This window comes from Heterocephalus glaber, unplaced genomic scaffold (genome assembly GCF_053883595.1).
Source record: "Heterocephalus glaber isolate CG9 unplaced genomic scaffold, H.glaber_assembly_v1.0 deba00001687, whole genome shotgun sequence".
Lineage (NCBI taxonomy): Eukaryota > Metazoa > Chordata > Mammalia > Rodentia > Bathyergidae > Heterocephalus > Heterocephalus glaber.
Window position 1 is genome coordinate 9,804,784 of NW_028258412.1, and position 20,312 is coordinate 9,825,095.

A 20,312-nucleotide genomic window follows, 5' to 3' on the forward strand; every position below is an offset into this window, starting at 1 on the left:
TATCTCCCTGGGAACCAAGATCAAAGGGTAATTTGAGTTGGGAGACAGGAAGCCTGATCGAATTGGCTGAAATATTCTAGGAGATGTTGAGAACCTGTACACAGATGTTGAGAACATTTGTACATAAATTTTGAGGAAAAATCATTTCATAATTAAAGAATGACTACAGCTGTCTAAGGCCCAATGCTGCCTTGTTCGTGAGCTGGCTGTGGCATGTGAAACATAACTCCGTTTTTCCTCAGGTCACAGCTGAGGCTTCAGTGGTCTGTAAGGATATGGCGCTCAACAGCAAGATCACATCAGCTAAAGGCATCCTGGTTCTTTGAGAACCAAGTAGTAATACAAAAAGTCTGAGGAGGGACAAGCTCCTTATCAGCTTAATTCATCCCACCTACTGTTGTGGGAATGCTCTCCTTTCTGCCCTCATCAGCTTGAGATATGCATTGACATAAGATCAGGATCACTGCCCATCCCCTAAGTCACCTGATGCTCCCTCCAATTATTGTGTGTACTCAATAAATAGTGGCTAGCTCAGAAAGTCCTTGTCTCTGCCCACTCTGAGGCACTGACATCCCAGGCCCCCACATACTTTGAAATTATGCAAGTCTCTATTGTCTTTTTTTCTTTGGCCCTCAATGTCGGAGGATTGATTGATCAGCAGCATCTGATACACGGAGATCAGCAATTAGAATCTGTAAGATACATAAGACGGCATATTCCAGAAAATAATACTAAATGATGTTATCAGATGTGGAGAGGAGGGATTTTCTGACCTGAATATTTTTCTCAGGGCCTTTCCTCATGCCTGATTTTTCATCATCAGAGGCTCTTCCTGTAGGAAATCCCCTACTAAATAAGATGGAATTGTTAGTACATTTTAGTGTAAATCAGCTAACTCTAAGATGAATTATGAAACTTTACTGGTATAGTTAGTAATCATGGATTGTATAATTCAAAATACCTAAAAGAAAGTATTTCAAGGGTTCTTTAACAAGAAATGATAATTTGAGGTGATAGACATGCTCAATTTGATCATTCTGTTATGTATGCACGGAAGCATCACATTGTATCTCATAAATACATACAATTATTCTTTGTCAATTAAAAATAAAATCTTAAAAATAATTTTAAAAGGGCCAGGGATTTAGCTCAGTGGTTTTGCTGCCTGCCGCGCAAGCGCAAGGACCCAAGTTCGATCCCCGATAACAAAAAATAAAGAAAGAAAGAAAGTTTACTGGAAGTAAAGACTGTCTTGTGGGAATGAGATGAACTAGTCATGAGAGAAGAAGCCAGGGACCCAAAGCAAAAGCAGTGGACAAACAGTTCACACCGCTTACAGGGAGACAAAGAAACTCATGTGTCATGATTTTAGCGGGGTCGACCATGCTCCGCTGCAAAGTTCCCTCTCCCTAAGTTTTGGAGCTCTATTCCAAAACTCTCTCATGTGAGACATTTAAGTCTAAACAAGGATAATAGCATGAACAACTACAAAATAAGCCCTACCTAAGAAAGAACAGTGACTTCTGAGCTGAGGAACGCCGTGTCAGTATGAGTTTACCCATAAGCTGTGCCTTAAAAGTGACTAAAAAATCAAATCACCTCAGATCTTTTTCCCTATGACTGCATGTGTGATATTGGCTCCTATAGTTTCATTTCCAGTAAATGTCCAGTTTAACTTGGAAATCTGACAAATACCAAGGACCCCTGCCCTTTACCTCATCATATTATTGGGAGGATAAAATGGGGCCAGAAGATGCAAAAGCTTTGTGTGCTGTAAAGTACTAAATGGAGACATAAGCTACCTCCAGCTCACAGAGAAAAGAAGATAGGTGAGACTTGAAGAATTGCTCATCAATCATCATCATACAATTGTAATCCTTCAGTGTCAATGAGCAAAACCCCCAGTACCTCAAACACCTTCCCTAAGGATTAAAATTAATGCATGTTGTGAATTTAAAAGTAACCCCTAAAAACAGACATTAATATATTTTTTAATAAATGAACTTTTCCCATAGAACCAGGCCCTATACTGAAACTCTGCTTATAAATAAGCATAAGAGAAATTTATACATGACTAGATTATTAGAATCATATTTTATAAGAAGTAGACAGAACTCTAGGGTCTAGATAATCTCTGCACTGTCTTCCCACTCCCCTTCCCTCCCTTTCTTACAAAAGGAAAACTGAGGTTACTGTAGAACCCAGACTGAACTGCAGGTTTTCTTTCTTTTTGGGGGACCAGGGATCTAATTCGGATCCTTGCGCTTGTGCAGCAGGTGGTGAAACCACTGAGCTAAATCCCTGGCCCGAACTGCAGGTTTTCTGATGCCCTCTCTAAGGCTTTTTTATTTCATTTTTAAATTTTTTTCATGACTGAGTCGCACTATGTAGTCCAGGCTGAACTTAAGCTCACTATGTAATCTGGGCTGGCCTCAAACTCGTGATCTTCCTGGTTCAGCCTCCATACTGAAGTTGTGTGTTCTACCCTTCCTGCCCGTGTTTTTATTTATTTACCAAATTATGGGTTGTACATTCATAAACCACATAATGTTGCACAGAAAGAATTGTTCTTCAAAACAAGGAAAAAAATCACTGGTGTATGCTTCTAAGCAGTTATTACTTTTGTGGGATTTGGCTAGCTATTTCAGAAAGCAACTAGGGTAGAATCTAAAGTCTCTCTTTTTTTTTTGTATTAAATTCTTTTATTGGTACATTGTAGGTATACAACACAATTACATTTCTCATTGGGAATTGTACCTTTACATAATGCATCTTGGTTCTTGTTTTTTCCCCATTCCTAGCCCTCCCTTCACCCTCTCCACCCTTCCCTATTTACAAAGACTTTATTTCCATTTTTTCCATTTCTCATCATTTTTTCCTTCCCCTTCTTTCCTTTCCCCTGCCCCTCCCACTACCCCTACCCCTTTGGACCTTTTCTTCCTATTTTACATTATCGATTATTCATTCTAATCATTGGTACATTTTAGGTATACAATATAATGACATTCATCATTGGACATTTGTACCTTTACATAGTCTCTCTTGGTTCTTATTTTTCACTCTTGCCCAGCCCTCCCTTCAACCCCTCCAGTCCTCCCTATTTACAAAGATTTTGTTCCTATTTTTCCATTTTCTCATATTAATCCCATTCCCTTCTATCCTTTCCCCTAGCCCTCCCACTTCCTTCCCCTTTGCCCCTTTTCTTCCTATTTCACATTACCTATTATACATTTAGTCCTTATTTACACTTTCAGTTTCTCACACCAGAGAAACTATTTGGTATTTACACATGTGTGTCCTATTTATTTCACTTAAGAGTATTGCCTCAATGTGCATCCACTTAGCTATAAATGTCTCTAATTTCTCATTTTGTATGGCTGAGTAGTACTCCATTTTATAAAAAAACCACATTTTCTTTATCCAGTCTCCAATTGATGGGGATTTGGGCTGTTTCCAAGTTTTAGCTATTACAAACTGTGCTGCTATGAACATGGGTGCACATATATCACTGTGGTATGATTCTTTTAATTCTTTGGGGAAGATCCCCAGCAGTGGAATAGCGGGGTCAAATGGGACTTCCAGTCCTAGTTCTTTGAGGTATCTCCATACTGATTTCCACAGTGGTTGCACCAGTCTACACTCCCACCAGCAGTGGAGCAGGGTTCCTCTTTCCCCACAGCCCCACCAGCATTTGTTATTGGTTGATTTCATGATAGCAGCCATTCTTTCTGGAGTGAAGTGGAATCTCAGCGTTGTTTTTATTTGCATTAAAGTCTCTCTTAATGATCATCATAGAAGGGATCTGGTGAAATGTCTTGTTATCATTCTGACTAAAAAATTAAGCATATATAAAAATTGAACACAACTTTTTATCCTTCTCAAGTTAGTGTTTTATATTTGTGAGTTTTATAATGACCTCATGAATAAACTGTCACTGAATAAGGAAAAATGGATTAAGCAATCTAGCTAGTAATATTTTCTATGTCTGCTTCAAAGTCCAGCTCAAATGTCACCGGCTTATTGAATTTGTCCTTGATCCCATAAAAATTATTTCTTCAGTAGTCATTTAATGAGTGCAGAAGTCCTGCAGGTACAAAAGTAGTTCAGAGCCACTTTTGGATTATGCAACAGTGTTTGATAAATGTACTAGGAGAGGTATCTGTAAAGGGCTGAGGAGCTTAACCTTTTCTGGAGGTAATGTTTCAACACATCTTGGAGAAGGAGCAGTTCACAAAATGGAGCAAGGAGGTGATTGATCCCAGGGAGGGAGACGCGGAATGAGAGATACAAAGGAAGGGAAGACATTCGTTTTAGACCACTACACAGTGGGGGTGGAGAGATAATTTAGAAGACTGAGAACAATCCAAGCAAAAAATGACATGATTGCAGGCATGAGGTGGGAGGGGGAAGGATTTGAACAAAACCCGAGAGATAAATTTAACAGAACGTGATGCCTGATTGTACAGAGGAAAGAAAGAAAATAAAGGCGTTTCAGGATGCCTCCCAAAGACTTGACACATGAGTGAACGGTCCTTATTAATGAAATGAGGGCTACAGATCAGAAAATAAAATCAGACCAGAGAAAGGGGGTTCAAGTTCAGTTTGAGGCATGTTGATTTAGCAGTGAAGCCTCTTCCACGAGGAATTCAGTGATTTCTCTTTCTAGGCTGGAAATCACTCCTTCCCCTGGGATCCACAGCACAGTATACCTTCTCACTTTACATCATTTAAATCTGCTGTATTTACAAGATATCCTTGGGAAGTTGCTTCCAGGACCTCCTAGGACACCAAACTCATAGATGCTCAAGTCTGGTACAGTGCAGGAAGTCTACAAAGGGGAAGGAGAGCAAGAAGGCCGCCCCCAACACCTGTGCGACGCTTTCCCGTAGGGAGCCTGGAAGGAGCAACCTTCAGCAGCTGGGGGCGCCTGAGGCGTCAGGGTTCAGGCTGGGAAGAGGCGTGTCCTGGCTCGGGTCGAAGGAGGTGCAAAGAGCAAGGAGGGGTCCAGCTGGCGAATCTCTGAAGCTCTGATTGGCCGTGCGCCGAGAAGATGGGGAAGAAGGCGTGTCCTAGCTCGTGTCTAAAGAGGTGCGAAGAGCCAACGGAGGGTCTGCAAGCCTTGGAGCTCTGATTGGCTGCTAGAGAAGGGGGAGTGTCCGCACGTGGCGCTCTCGGGCCCAGGGTAAACAAATAGAGGGGAGGGAGCATGCGTCTGGCCGCCTTCTTCAGGGGGCAAAGAGCAGACAGCTGGGGTCAGCACTGACGTCTGACGTTTGTCTGTTTCAGCCATGGCGGGAGCCGAATGGGAGTCGCTGGAGCAGTGCTTAGAGAAGTACCTGCCACTCGTAGAGTTGGAAGAAGTGAACCGCATTCTTTATGGCAAGGAGACCAGGTCCTGGACCTTAGAGGTTGAGTTGCTGGGTTTTGAGGGCCACAAGGTTTGGGTCTCAGGGTCCAGGGGGAGGACTGTAGGGTCTGAAGGGCTCTGAGAGGGTGGTGATTTGAGTCCTGCATAGGTTCGCAGGGACGGTGGGAGGTCTAGATGTGACAGCCCTGGGGCCCCCTTAGAAGTCATTCTAACCTACGATGCCCAGAACTGGAAGGGAAAGGAGGGGGTTTTACTCTCCAGAGCTATCTCTGTGGCCACCCCAATCCTCCTGCCCACTTTAAGGGACCAGCTCCTTCCTAGAGCTGGGCCTGCACTGTGGTTTCTGGCCAGGTTAGTACCTCCAACCAGAGACCCCTGGCAGGTGTACGTAATTGTCCAGCCCCAGCCCCTCTGCCCTTGCTGAGGTGACTGAGACTTGGAGGTGGGGGCCGGGTGAATCTGAATCTAATTAGCAAAGGAAACCTACCCACCAACGAGCTCGGGGAATTAGTTACCACGCTCAGAACACATGCTTTTCCCCCTCCAGGAAGCCTTATATGCGTTACCAGGACTTTCTGAGGGCAGTACGTTGCTGCACACTGTGTAAACAAAGCTGGAAAAGACACTTCACCTTCTGCTCTCTTTCTTCTCAGACCATTCTTAAACTCTGCAGCAACCAGAAAGATCTCTTTAAAATGTAAATCATACCCTGTTGTTCTTTTGCTTAAAACTGTATGAGGGATTTCCTGGGCTCTTAGAATGAAATGCAAACACTCTGACCTTGAGCAGTTCCTGGCTAAAATTCCTGCCTCCTCAATCCAGCTTAATTGCCTGCTCCTTGACTTGACCCAGTGACCTTGCAGCAGGAATTTGATCAGCTCACTTGTCACTGAAGGGTGTTAATTGAGTCAGTGGTTTATAGCCACTGTGGACTTCCTGCAGGGAGGTCTGATCTAAGGATTTGTGTGTGTGTGGTGGTGGTGGTAGTACTGAGGATAGTACCCAGGGGTGCTCTACCACTGAGTTACAACCCCAACACCCTCCCCATTTTTATTTTGAGACACCGCCTCCCTAAATTGCCCTCACAGGACTTGAACTTGCAATCCTTAGTGCTGGGATTACAGGTGTTTGTCACTGCACCTGGCTTCCAAGGATATTTTCACAGGTAGTGGATCGTAAAGGTAGAATAGCTGCCTTTGGGCCTTGTCAGAAAAGGTTTTTCATACCCAAAGAGAAGCTAAATAGTCTTCAAGGCCCTCCCAGTGAGCCCATGCTGTACTCTACTTTCCACTGTTCCTATGAAGACTGGTCACCTGGGACATATGTTAGAATTGGGCTTCTTCCCAAAGAAGATATCTTCAGCAAGGGGAATCTCAGGCTACAGTTTCTAGGGTTGGAATTACTTTGTTTTAATGGTGAAGAGAGCATGTTCTGGAAAAACAGAACAAGATCATGGGTGGCAGGAAGAGGCAAAACTGAAAGGTATTAGGAAAAGAGAAAGAAGTTTCCTATAAAAAAAGACCACCTGGGGCACATTCTGGAGTAGGGCTAAGGTCAGGCCAAGGACTACCACAAAAGAGGGATTTTTATTAGCAGTTGGAGAACTCCAGAATGGGGAGGGATTATAGTGGGTGGTAAAACACTAGCCAACAGCTGTTGACCAGTGATTGCAGAGTCCCCTGGAGCTTGGCTCACAATAACACAAGTAGTGCGCCACCCCCCCTTCTTGTTTCTCTTCCGCTCAGCATGTAGTGCTTCCAGGTTTTATCTCTAAGGTGTAAGCCTCTGTACTTAGAATATCTAACTGAAGAGAGAAAATTAATTCCAGTTGTTACATAACTGACCTCCCACTTAAACTCCTGTTTGTTTCTCAGAGCCCAATCTGGGTATGGCCATGAAGTTCTGGAGTCCTCACCCCTCCTCTGGACTCTCAGTGCTGCACATGAGACTCTTCTCTGGATTACTTCCTCTGCTAGTCACAAAAATGCTTAGTGAATGTTTGCTAAATAAGTGAGCCAAATGGGCCTGGGCCCGTGCCAAAGGATGAAATCCCCACAGAACATTAACTGTCAGTTTTAAGATGGCCAGAACCAATGAGTATTCATTCAGTCAATGAACATTTGTTGATCCCTTATTTTTTGTCTTGGGCACCAGGGATACTAGGATAAGTAAACCATGACTCCTGCCCCCAGGACTTTTTTTTTCTTTCAGTGCTGGAATCAAACTCAGGGCTTCCCACAATTCCTGCACTACTGAGCTGCCCCTCCGGGACCCGCTTTCTGTCTTTCGATGGCTGTTTTACACTATGAGAGAAGAATGCAAGGAAAGCCTAAAAAAGTGTACAGGTTTAGAGCTCAGGGAGGACAGAAAGGGTTCCCAAGCACGCTGTGTTTGAGCTGCATCCTAAAGGAGACAAAGTTTATTTGGAGACAAGAATTGTGCCTCCAGCATCGGGGGACATGGCTTCAGGGACTATGTGTGAGAGAGTGGACTGTATGTTGTCATAAGGTGGCACGGAATGCCCAAGGGAGGAGGAGGCAGGAGTGGCCAGGGTGGATCCTGGGGGCTCTATGTGTACTGCTGCAGTAGAACTTCATTCTTGCAGTGGTGAAAGCCTTTTACAAATTATCTTTCTTAATTGTGTCAAAAATGAACTAGAAAAGGACAGGTGAAGGATGAGTGGCCTAGAGGCAAACAAAGAGCCTGTGGTGGAGAGGCAGCAGGAGTCCAGAGGCCTCAAGGAGGTCAGTGGACAGTGGATAGCACAGGCTGTGAGGATTATGCCTGGCTTCTGGCTTGGACCCACAAGGTGACTGGTGGGGTCACCTTTGGAGAAGGATGATGAATTCACTTTGGGATGAGCTGGATTTGGATGCTATTCACTTCCTAAAGCTAGCACAATTACCACAAACTGAGCAGGTTAAAACAATAGAAATTTATTCTCATAGTTCCAAAAACCAGAAGTTCAAGTCCTAGGTGTCTACAGGGCTATGCTCCTTCCAAATTCTCTGGGAGATAATCCTTCTAGCCTCTGATGTACCTTGGCTTGTGGCAGCCAGTCTTTGCCTTTGTCTCCGCATGGCCGCCTTCTATTGTCCCTGTGTCTCTCCTCTAGGTATCTCTTAAAAGAATGCTTGTTGCTGGAGTTGGGGCTTACCTGGATAATACAGACTGATAGTGTCTTGAAGTCCTTACCTTAATCTGTGGAGATCCTTTTTCCAAATAAGGTCCCATTCATGGGTTTTGGGTATTAGAGGACACAGTTCAGCCCCCTGCAGGTACCCTTGGGTGTCTCTAGATGGAGATTCTCGTGGCTGTTTACAGTGTGGCGATGGGCCTGCTGGGGGACTTGTGCCAGAGCTGGACATCCCCAGTGGAGGAGGAACAGTTGTAATGTGAGAGGCGCAGAGGGAATTCTGGAGAACCTGGATGTTAAAGGGGTCAGAGAGGGCCGGGGATTTAGCTCAGTGGTTCCACCGCCTGCCTCGCAAGTGCAAGGTCCCGAGTTTGACGCCTGGTACCAAAAAAAGGGGGGGAGGCGGTCAAAGGAAGGAGAGGATGTGTAGGTAGTAGGACTTCAAAGTGGGACAGGAAAAGGTGTCAAGGGCTAGGGAGATATCAAGTGAGGACAGTTCTGGCTTAAGTGATAAAGAGGCAGGGCCCAGTTCTGAGCTGGTGAGTGGAAGGCAGAGAAGGTTGTGTGGGGTGAGGGCTGAGTTGAGGGAAAATGTGTGTGGAAGCTCCTATGAAAACAGCAAGAGGGGGCTGTATTAGAGCTCTTGCTGTCATCCTCTGCGTGCGTGCGTGTGTGCGTGTGTGTGTGTGTTTTAATGGGAGAGACTCGAACCGCTTTAATGGCGGATCTAGTAGGTCTGTATGTACGGACAGAGGGATGTCCACACTATCTAGTCATGTGTCCCTTGGTGATAGGGATGTGTTCTGAGAAATGCATCCTTACATGATTTTGTGACTATGCAAACATCAGAGAGCCAAATTTACACAAACTCGCGTGGCATAGGTTTGTCATGTGGGTACTTCTTCCTTTTCTTCTGCAGTACTAGGAATCAAACCCAGGGCCTCGCACATACTAAGAAAGTGCTCTATCACTGAGCTACACCCCAACCCTTTGATGTGGCCTCTGGATGCAATTAGGCAGTATAGTAAACATGAGGCTGCTGCAGGTATAATACAGTATTTTGTTTTACATTAACCTTTCTTTATAAGTGGAAAAAGTACAATAACGATAAAAATATAGTAAATGCAAAATTCAGTAATGTAGTTGTTGATTATTATCAAGCATTATGTACTACACATAAATGTATGTGGTATATACTTTTAGCCAACTGGCAGTGGAGTAGGTTTCTTTAGACCAGCATCACCACAAACACGAATAATGTATTGTGCTACAATGTCATGACAGCTGTGTCACTACGTGCTAGGAACTTTTCAGCGCCATTATAATTTTAAGTACTGGGGATTGAACCCAGAGCCTTTCCACTGAGCTACATCCCCAGTCTTTAAAAATTTTTTTAACTTTTTGCAACAAGGCCTCGCTAAGTGCTTAGTTGCCCAAGCTGGGCTCAAACTTGCAATCCTCCTGCCTTAGTCTCTCAGAATGCTGGAATTACAGATGCGTGCCATCACACCTTGCTCTATTATAATCCTATGGGACCACAGTCATATATATATATATATGTGCAGCCTATGCAGTCTATCAATGGCAGAAACATAAAGTGCATGTGACTGCATATTGCCAAGTGAAAAAGGCCAGCTGAAGAATGACAAATATAGGCTGATATCACTATATTTGTAATACCTGCACTTCTATAGAAAACTTAAGAATGCACAAAACATCATTAAGAGGGGTCATCTCTAAGGTTTGGGACTGGGGCTTTTCATTTTATACCCTTTTTACTTGTTTAATGCCCTCCCATGAGCATGTTTCTTTTATAACAGAGCTCTAGTTTAATAATTTGAAATGCTGATGGTAAAGAGCCATTAGAGGGAGAAAGATGCAGGTCCAGAAGTGAGTGGTTGCTGAGGAAGCAGAACCTTAGAGCCCTAAGGCTAGGTCTGCTTTGGCCCTAAAGGGAGAAGTGGAGAACCCAAGAGGGTGTGTAATGCCCAGGGCTGGAAGTGACAGGTTTTCCTTCTTTAAGTTGGAGATAAGGCCTGGAGAGATGCGTCTTCAGTAGCAGGGTGAGGGGTAGAGCAGCTGGAAGTCAACTACTGGAATCAAAGGGGGGCTACAGGCAGCACGAAGTTCACTGTGTAAGTTGTGGCTCCTTTTCAGGTATCTGCCTCTTCCTGACATCAATCCCAGTCTTAGTCCTTTTGCAATGCTAAAACAAGATACCACAGACTGGGTGGGCTTTCAACAACAGGAATGTATTCCCCACAATCTGGAGGCTCAGAAGTCCAAGATCAAGGCACTGGCAGATTCACCATCTAGCAAGGGTCTGTCTATTTCCTAGGTACAGATGGTGACTTCTTGCTGTGTACACACGAGGTGCAAGGGCAAGCAGCCTCCTTCAGGCCTCTGTGTGTGTGTATATATATTATGTATTTATTTCTGCAGTGCTGGGATTGAAGCCAGGGCCTCAGACATGCCGGGTGAGTTTGCTACCACTGATCTACATCCCCAGCCGGCAGTTATTTATGTGGCCTCAAGCTTATGATCCTCCTGTCTCAGCCTCCCAAATATCTGGGACTACAGGCATGTACCACCCTGCCTAACAGGACTCTTGGGGAAATCCAGGGCCTTCACTCTGAGCTATACCCTCATCCCTTTTTAAATTTTAAAATTATGAGACAGGGTGTTGGTAAGTTGCCCAGGCTGGGTTCAAAACTGCCTGCAATCCTCCTGCCTCAGCCTCTCACAGTGTTGGGATTATAGGCACAAGCCACTGTGCCTGGCTGGCAGCATGATTTCAAAAGGGTGTTAATCTCATGCTTGAGGCCCCCACCCTCATGACCTAAGCTCATCCAAGGACTGCATCACTTTACTATTTCAATATGTGATTTGGGAGGTGGGGAGGGACATTCAGTTCATCACAGTGGAGCCTGGCCTGCCTTGCCTCAGGCCTAGGAGAATGAGGTCTGCGGGGAACTGGGAATGAAGGGGTGCACAGCCTCGGCCAGCAGGATGGAGGCAGCACTCAGTGTAGATAGAGGGTGAGGAAGTAGACAAGATTGCAGAATAGTGGGGCTGATAAAGGGTGGAAAGAAAGATAACAGCTGTGGGCCCAGGCTAAGTTGGAGAGAAATCTCCCAGGTGACTGGTATAGCCAGGCTTATCCTGCCTGATTTCTTGTTGGATTGAGACAAAAGGACATGCTTCTGGTGGGCCATCTGGCTCCTGGGCCCACCAGCCTTTGAGGAGCAGACACACACAACCTTTCTGTGTTTCCCCTTGGACTGCCTGTGCATCCTCAGGCTGGAGCTCCGGGAAAGCTTTGTAACTGTCTACCCAGGAGGACTTGCCCTGGGCTGAGTCCCATGAGAGGGGCCCTTCGGGGCTGTCTGAGGCAGTCACAGTGCAGGAAGGAAGGGAGGCGAGGTGTGGGCACCGCTGCTATTTCTAACCTGCCAGAGGGAAGGGAACCTTGACTGTTTGAAAAGCAGGCTGATTGTCAGGGGTGGAACCGAACTCTTAGCTGTCAGGGCCATCACATGGAAAGTACCTGGCAGGGGGCGGCGACAGGGGGCTTAGGCTGACAGGGCTGTGATTTTGAAAGAAATGCCTTTAAGAAAGTGCTTTGAAGTAGGAGAGAAATATTATTATTAGATAATGGCTGTCAGGTTATTTTTGATGTGTTCTCTGGGTATTTCATAACCCTCTCCCCCTCAGATGGTAAGCCATTCCTGGCCTGGGGCCGTGAACCGCGTCCATGGGAGTTTTACCCAGTTCCCGCATGCAGCAGGTATCAGGAGGTATTGCTGTCTGCCCAGTGGTCACTTTAGTGGGAGGTTTTATAAATAACTCTCTAGCCTTTGTTAATAAACCACAAACTTGGATGGGCACTTGGACCTTTGGTCTGAACACCTATACCACATCAAGGCAGGGACTCACCTGAGGCTCCACTTCCTTAAAGGTGAGTGGCCACAGGGTCTGCCTCACACTATCAGTTCTTGGTCTCCATTCCGCCCACCTCCTGAGTTGCATTCTCCAAAGCCCCTTCTCTGTTATCACAGCCACCTCATTTCCTATGCTCCGAATAACTCTCTGATTCTAGTTCAGAAATATTTTTTGGAACTGATTCTCTCTTCTGTACGAACTACTGGACTTTAATCCCTGCCCTGAGTTTATTAACTCCAAAACACCAACCTCTTGACGGGTCACACACACACGCACACCCCTCCATTGCCAGGCCTAACTGTGCCACCTCCCTGTTGACTGCAGATAAAGTCCAGGCTCAGTATAGTGTGCAAGCACAGCCCAGCCCACCTGTTCCCTGGCCCTTTTGACTCTGGAAATGGGATGCCCCTTCCTCTCTACCTAAAAAATGACTACAGGGCCAGGGATTTAGCTCAGTGGTTCTGCCGCCTGCCTCGCAAATGTAAGAACCCAAGTTTGATCTCTGGTACAAAAAAAAAAAAAAAAAATAACTACAGAGGGCATGAGGGGTTTTTTTTTACTGTTGTTCTGCGTGTGGCTCTTAAATGCAGCAAATCTCATTGAAATCCTCTTCCTTCTTTCCTACCCTTTTAGGTCACTCGATCTGCCCAGGAGAGCTTTTGAAGCTGCCTGCCAGGGTGACTTTGAACTACAGGGACATGGCTTTGAGGCAGCGGAGGAGCAGATGAGACGCCCCCAGCTCGTGCGAGTGGGGCTAGTACAGAACAAGACTCCCCTCCCTGCGGAAGCCCCTGTGGTAGAACAGGTACAGTCTCTCTTGACCATAAATACATGAAAGGGGAACTGGCTCACCCTTTGTTTTGAACACATCACAGTCCCCGGATGGCTACTCACTCAAGGTCTCCAGGCACCTCAAAGGGCAACCAACCAAGATACTTCTGCCCTGGCTTCCCTACTTTTCTTTAGCTTGCATATTTGGCTCTTTTTTTCTCTTCTGTGTTGTTGTTGTTGTAGTTGTTGTATTTGGTGGTGGTTCTTTGAGACAAGGTCTTGCTGCGTAGGCCAGGCTGGCCTTGAATCCAGTGCTCCTCCTGTCTTGGCCTCCTAAGTGCTGGGATTAGGAACACGTGCCACCATGCCTGGCTAAATGTATTTTTCTTTGTTGGAGAGGCCCTACTGGTGATTGAGCCCCAAGTCTTGTGCACGTTAGGTAGGTACTCTACCACTGAGCTACATCCCCAACTCTCCTCTTCTTCTTCTGGTTTGCACCCCCTCTTTGTCTTCTTGTCAGCCCTCACTGTTCTTTCCACCTTCCTTTCCAAATTCCTGTCACACAGTTAATCCAAAGTTCCATTTCCCAACCAGGAGAGTGCCCTTTGTCTGACTCAAGCTCTCTGCACGGGACACTGCCTCTCAGCTGCCTGTCAGGAGGCTGCCTGCATGGACAGGACTGTCCTGTATGCCTCTGCCTTAATCCTGAGGTAGGGACTCATTAAAAAGTCCAAAAAGTCCATCAGCTGATGGTGCCTTCAGGTTTACAGGAATATGACAGACATCCACTTAAGACTTTATAGTTAGTAAATAAATGTGATGTCACTCTGTATTTCCCTAAAGCAGCGTGTCACCAGAGCATTTGTTTTATATACTCCATTGCATTCCTCCAGCTCCTCAAAGTGTGATGGCTTTCTGTACAGCTTTTTTCTGAACACTGGAGACTTATTAGGGGTTCTTGAGAAATTTAAGGTCATTTGAATTCCAGATCAGGTTCTTCATCATCATTCACTTTGGTCCTTCCTTTGCTTTTGTTGGACTAAAATTTGTCTGGGTCTTAGGGATGTAGCTCAGTGGCAGGCATGTGTGAGACCCTGAGTTCGATGCCCAGCATTCCCACCCACTCACCCACCCACCCCTATAAAGAGGTCTGATTCTGTTTAATTTGGTCTCTAGAATTGTCATTTGTGGACATGCCCCTCTGTCATTCAAGATGGCCAGGCTGTAGCGTCAGAGCTGTCATTTCTCCCACACACACAGCACCTAGAAATACACTGCACACTGCCAACTTGAGCAAATGTGTGTTCATGACTGACGCTGGCAGGAAATATCCATGGAGCCTGGGGTACACAGCCTCTTGAGGGAAGAGACTAAGAGCATTGGAGAGAGTTTTTCCTCCCTCTGGGTTTCCAGCCTGATTCCTTTAGTCTGCCTTCGAACAATTCTGAATGTCTCCTGGGAACCAGACTTTGTGCTGAGGACACAGAAACAAGCATGTGTTCTTCCTGCACCCAAAGAGCCTGTGGGGTCCTGAGAGTGCCAGACAGCAAAGAACCATTAGCACAGTGGAAATAGTATGCTGCAGGGATATCGGAAGGTGGCTGGGAGAGTCTGCTGAAGGCTTAAGGGGACACACACACACACACACACACACACACACAACATGGGTAACACCTCCAGGAATACTGGATGTGGGGAGAGAAGCACATTCCTGCCCAAGGCCACACTCCAATACATGAAGATTTGGAGCCAAAAAGATGAGTTGTTGACAGATAAGAGACACACAGGAAGTGGAAGTGGCCAGACAAAGCAAACCTAACACCTCGAATGCAGGATGGTGCAAAGCAGACTGTGCCAGGAAGAGGGAGCAGCTGATTTGGTGCAGTTGTGTGTGTGTGTGTGTGCGCGTGTGCCAGCGCACCCAGTGTCAAGCAAGCAGAACCATCCTCCACACCTCAGCAACCCTACTAGGCAGGTGGTGGTTTCCCCGTTGCCAGGCAAGGAACTGGAGGGAGTGTCCAGGGCTCTCTGGGCACCCAGAGCTGCTGTGCCTCCTGCTAGTCTCGCAGAGTTTGGTCTGATGAGAGAACCAGATATCAGAACCTCGCCAGCCTACTTGCACCTGGTCAGGTGGAAGTTTATTGTTCTGTGTACATTGGGATGAACTTAAAATTGTCTCACCAAGAGAAGTAAATGGGTTCTAATCCTCACTTTTAAATCATCAGGTCTCTGCCCTCCACAGACGCATAGAGGCCATTGTTGAGGTGGCCGCAATGTGCGGAGTCAACATCATTTGTTTCCAGGAAGCATGGAGTAAGTGTCTTTTGTGGTGTTTCTCAGTCACCTTCAAACAGTTGTCTTATCTACACGTTGCCAAGAGTATCCGCTACCCAATTTGAAAAAATTTTTCCTTTCTTATTCATAGAAAGGCTATTTGTCAACAACACCAAAAGCCCTGACCTCCTTCCCTTTCAACATCCCACTCTGTCATTCCGTCCTTTTGATTCTGCCTCCCCTGCCTCCCGCATCTTTCTTTCTTTTTTTTTTTTTAACCGGGGATCGAACTTGGGACCTTGCGCTTGCGAGGCAGGTGCTGGAACCACTGAGCTAAAGCCATGCCCCCCCCCCATCTTTCTGAATCCATTCCATGCCTCCCATTCTCTGTATCACTGCCCTGGTCTAAGCCACCAGCAGTCCCTCCTCAGCTTTGCCTTTTTTTTTTTTGCTGCTGGAGATCAAAGCCAGGGCCTGTGTGTGCTAAGCTCCTGCTCTACCACTAAGCCACACCCACCCCGGCCCTTCTCAGCCTTTATAATCGCCTCTAGTTCATCTCTTGGCATCATGTGCTTTGCCCTCCTATCCCAACTTTGCTTCAGACCTCAGCTCAGGGCCAGCTGGCCAACCTCCCTATCTAAAATTGAGTTCTCTGTTATATACATTCCTGTCCCCATATACTTTTTCTTTATGTTATTTTTTATTTTTAAGTTTTTATCAAGGTTATATGTGCTCATGATTTAGAGTCAACATTGATCTATAACGTCTGTTACCAAAGTTATCTGTTTTGGCAAGAGGCAGCCTCTTTCAACACTTAACTGATTCCTTTGGAATTTACTTTTTTTTTTTTTTTCCTTTGTGGTACTGGGGATGGAACCCAGGCCCTTGACACTAAGCTACATTCCCAGCCTCTTTTAAATTTTTTCTTTTGGTACAGAGTCTCACTAAGTTGCATAGTTGGCCTTGAACTTGCTATATCCTCCTGCCTCAGCCCACCGAGCTGCTGGGATTACAGGCACACACCATTACATCTAGCTGGAATTCACCTTTGTTTCTGTTGCTGCTTCCTGATGTTTCAGTTTTGCATCATTTGTTGACTTCTAACCGTGAAAGAAGTCAGTGTTAGTCCTTTGGCACCTTATGCCCCTTCTCCACACAAGCATTCTTGTTCTATCCACATCCAGTCTCTGCCAAGGCATTTTGTTAATGTTGATTTCTTTTCTTGAGTCATTTTCTGTTTTCCCTACAGTTTGCTTTGTTTTCTACATACTTGCCATTAGTCCAACCCTACACTTCTGGTCAGTTCCCCTAACCTGTTTAGACGCATCAGGCAGGCAGGCAGTTCTATCTCCTCGAAGCAAACTGCCACAGAGCCTTCTCACTGTGCCTGTCTGGATCAGTTGCCCCCTCTGCTGGTGACACAGCTGTCATCTAGGCCCTCCCTTTACCATTATCCTCCAGGTTCTTTCCCTTCCTTTCTGGATTTACTCCCTTGTAGGAGGTAAATATTTTGAGACCTTGTGCATCTGATAATATGTATTTCTACAACTTGCTCAGTGGTTTGGGTTGGTATCAAATTCTTGTTCAGATACCATTTTCCTTCAGAAATTTGAACTTATTGCTCTGTAGTCTTCTAGCTTTGAGTTACTGACTAGTCCCAGACTATTTTGATTTATGAGCCATTGTTTATGATTTGCTTTTCTCTAGAAGTTTATAGGATCTTCTGTTTTTGCAGATACTCTGCAATTTCATAATGATGTCCTGGTGGTCTCATCTCTTTCTACCGTGTTATTCTGCTCACACAGTCGATTCTTTCAGTCTAGATACAGGTCTTGTAGATTTAATTTCCTTGTTTTATTTCATTAGTTATTTTCTCTGTCAAAAGGCAAAGTTAAAATTAGTTTAAGTTTTAATTAGCTTTATTTGTGATTCTAGGACCAGGCATGCTTTTTCTATGGAATACTCCAGTGAGCTGAGCAGAAGAGGTTGGTGGCTTCATAGACTGAGAAGGGCTAAATGAAATAGAAGCAGAACAAAGACAGGATTGGTTGTTTCAAAGTTTCCTTCCTTGGAAAGTGGGGACAGGGAGACAGAACATTAGAAAAATAACTGATTGGGGCCGGGGATTTAGCTCAGTGGTTCCGCCACCTGCCTTGTAAGCACAAGGTCCCAAGTTCGATCCCCGGTACCAAAAAAGAAAAAACAAAACAAAACTGATGTGGTTGACATTAGATTCCTTCTTTGATAAGTTTTAAAGCAGAGGGAATGACATTGTGATGTTAGTTGAAACTGGCCCTTTGGGAAATTTTGTTATCTTTTCTCTTTCCTAAGGTCAGATAACAACTTTGTTTGGTAATGCAGAACTTCAGTGTGAGTGATATCACCTTGATTTTTAGTCGTCTCTGTTGGGGCCCAGTGCAGGAGCTTAGTCCAAAACAATAGCCTTCTATAATTTTTATTTCACATTAATCTCTTTTTTTTCCCCCTCTTCCTGAATTTTCTACAGTTAGGATGTTGGAACCCTGGACTATTTTCCTAATTTTCTTATGTATTTCCTCCTACATCTTGTTTTATTCAATTTTATCTAATTTGTCATTCAAGCCATCTATTCACTCTTTCATTTCTGCTGTCATGTTTTGAATTAACAAGCATTCTTTTGCCAAAGTTCCCTGTTTTATCACATCTTGCATCATTGTTGCAGTATCTTCTCTTATTTTCTAAAGATACTAATATTAAGTAAAATTTTGTTCCTTTTGTAGTCCCTACTTCAAATTGATCTTTTTTATGAGTATCTGCTTATATTTTAAGAATTAGGGATTAAAAAGCTGACTGTGAGCTATGAGTTTGTGGAAAGGGCTCATCCACTGAACTCCATTACAGGAGGATCTGAGTTATGGTAATCCTGATGTGAGTATCTCTGAATCGTTCCCCTCAGGTTGGTCAGATTCCTCAGAAAGGATCCTTCTACCTTCTTGCCAAGACAGGAAAGATAACAAGGGTCCCAAATAGTGATGTTTGCATTGCTTTTCCCATTTTCTGTTACATTTGTTCTTTCACTCTTGTTTGTGTCTTCATTGGTCTGCTGCCTCCATTAAACTGTAAACTCCAGGAGGCCAGTGCCTATGTTAATTTGTTTGGTTTTTTTTGCCCATCTCTACCCACCCCCATCCTACTTGTCATAGCTGCTACAACCCCTGGTGCATGACAGGCACTAAAGATATTTATTGGACAGCTTAACCATCCTGCCCTTTGTTAGACTGGAACTCCTATCAAGACTTAGCACAGACACCGCCTTCTTGGTGGGGCCCTGGGGACTCCCCCAGGCAGAGCTGAGCGCTCTGTCCTACTAGGATATCCATCCTAGGTCATAATCTGCCTCTTTTACCCTTGGCAGTTCCCAAGGGCAGGGCCAGGTCTGAATCAAGAGCCTGGCTCCATGTTCGGTCTATGAATATGGGAACCCCTTCCATATTGGAAAACTGAAGTTGGAACTTTGCAGTTCCTGGCCTCCCCCTAACCTCCATTCCACACACTCCTTTTGAAAGTTTATGTTAGAGTATTTGCGTAAGGAGGAAAAGAACCTATTAAAATGGAAACAGAAATTTGGACCCTTCTCAACTTGAAATGAAATCATCATGGTAGATTTTATTCTCTGGGGGCACTTGAGTCATTCCTAATGCTCTAAAAGCTGAGAATTAATGGCCATTAAGGAACATTTTTGTTATCAACAGTTTTTTTTTTTTTACTTCCTTAAAATAGTTCATCCATCTTCACCACGAGGGCCCTAAGGACTCTTGAGCCTGGTGCTGAAGCCCTGGGGCTGTTGCTGGCAGCACCTGTAACTTGCTTGGGCAGCTGAGAGCCTGGCTATGCCAATGGTGATGTGCTCACTCTGACAGTCTTAGGTCCAGGCTTCACGAGACTGGAAGGAATTAGGAAGCTGAGGCTTCTCTTCTTTCTCTGTGAAATGAAGAGAATCACCACTGCTTCATGGGGCGTTACCACACCTGGAACCATGTTTGGGAGATGTTGGCTACCATTGTGTCTCCTAAATAGGCCGCAAACCCCATGCCAAGGCCAGTTAAACACCCCCAACCACATGAAGCCTTCTGTGAACATGTCTTGCAAGTTGGCCAGTTCAGAGCCAGTGGAATGATAGCAAACATCTAGAAACTTCCATTAGTTAATCCCTGTAAAAGAAATGGACTTGGGTTCATGTGAGGGAATGGAGCTACAACGTGTGCTGAGTTAGCCCACAGGTCCTGGGTTCAATCACTAGCACTGAAAAAAGGTAAAACCAAACACACACACACACACACCCCAACCCAAAAGCAAAAAGGAAGCCTAGTGGGCTTATGAAGTTTCCTATTGAATTAACCATCTAGTAGGTGGTAGCAAGAGATCATGAGAATAATAGTGCATTTATTCTTGGATGCATCCAGTGGTCCAGTGGCTAGACTTCTTATGGGATCACTCAGTGAGTGCCTTTTCTTATTTCTGAAGATGAGGAGAGTCCCCATGGTGACCTGCTGCTGAGCCAAAGAGAACCCCTCAGGCTTTGTGTGTGATAAGAATCTGACCTTTATCCTCTTTACAGCCATGCCCTTTGCTTTCTGTACAAGAGAGAAGCTTCCTTGGACAGAGTTTGCCGAGTCAGCAGAGGATGGTATTACCACCAGATTCTGTCAGAAGGTAGGAAACTAACTCCTCCTCTGACAGCAGCTGCTGAACCTGCACAGGCTTCAGGACACAGCCACAGCCATCAGATGTCCTTTACCATGGAAAATGTACTTCTTGGGTGCTTGTTTTATCAAGTAAGAT

General features: G+C 45.1%; 1 protein-coding gene across 11 annotated transcripts in view; it reads left to right on the forward strand.

Moving 5' to 3' along the window:
* The first annotated feature begins 5,069 nt into the window (after positions 1 to 5,069).
* Upb1 (beta-ureidopropionase 1) overlaps positions 5,070 to 20,312 on the forward strand; it is a 29,436-nt gene continuing 14,193 nt past the window's right edge. Inside the window, exons 1-6 of one of the 11 annotated variants that reach the window (XM_021257269.2) lie at positions 5,070 to 5,182; positions 5,287 to 5,408; positions 12,219 to 12,301; positions 13,080 to 13,251; positions 15,443 to 15,530; positions 20,089 to 20,183. In XM_021257269.2, coding sequence (XP_021112928.1) covers positions 5,289 to 5,408; positions 12,219 to 12,301; positions 13,080 to 13,251; positions 15,443 to 15,530; positions 20,089 to 20,183 — 558 coding nt within the window. In that variant the 5' untranslated portion in view covers positions 5,070 to 5,182; positions 5,287 to 5,288. The other 10 variants (XM_087198091.1, XM_021257270.2, XM_021257272.2 and 7 more) reach the window with 10 other exon arrangements.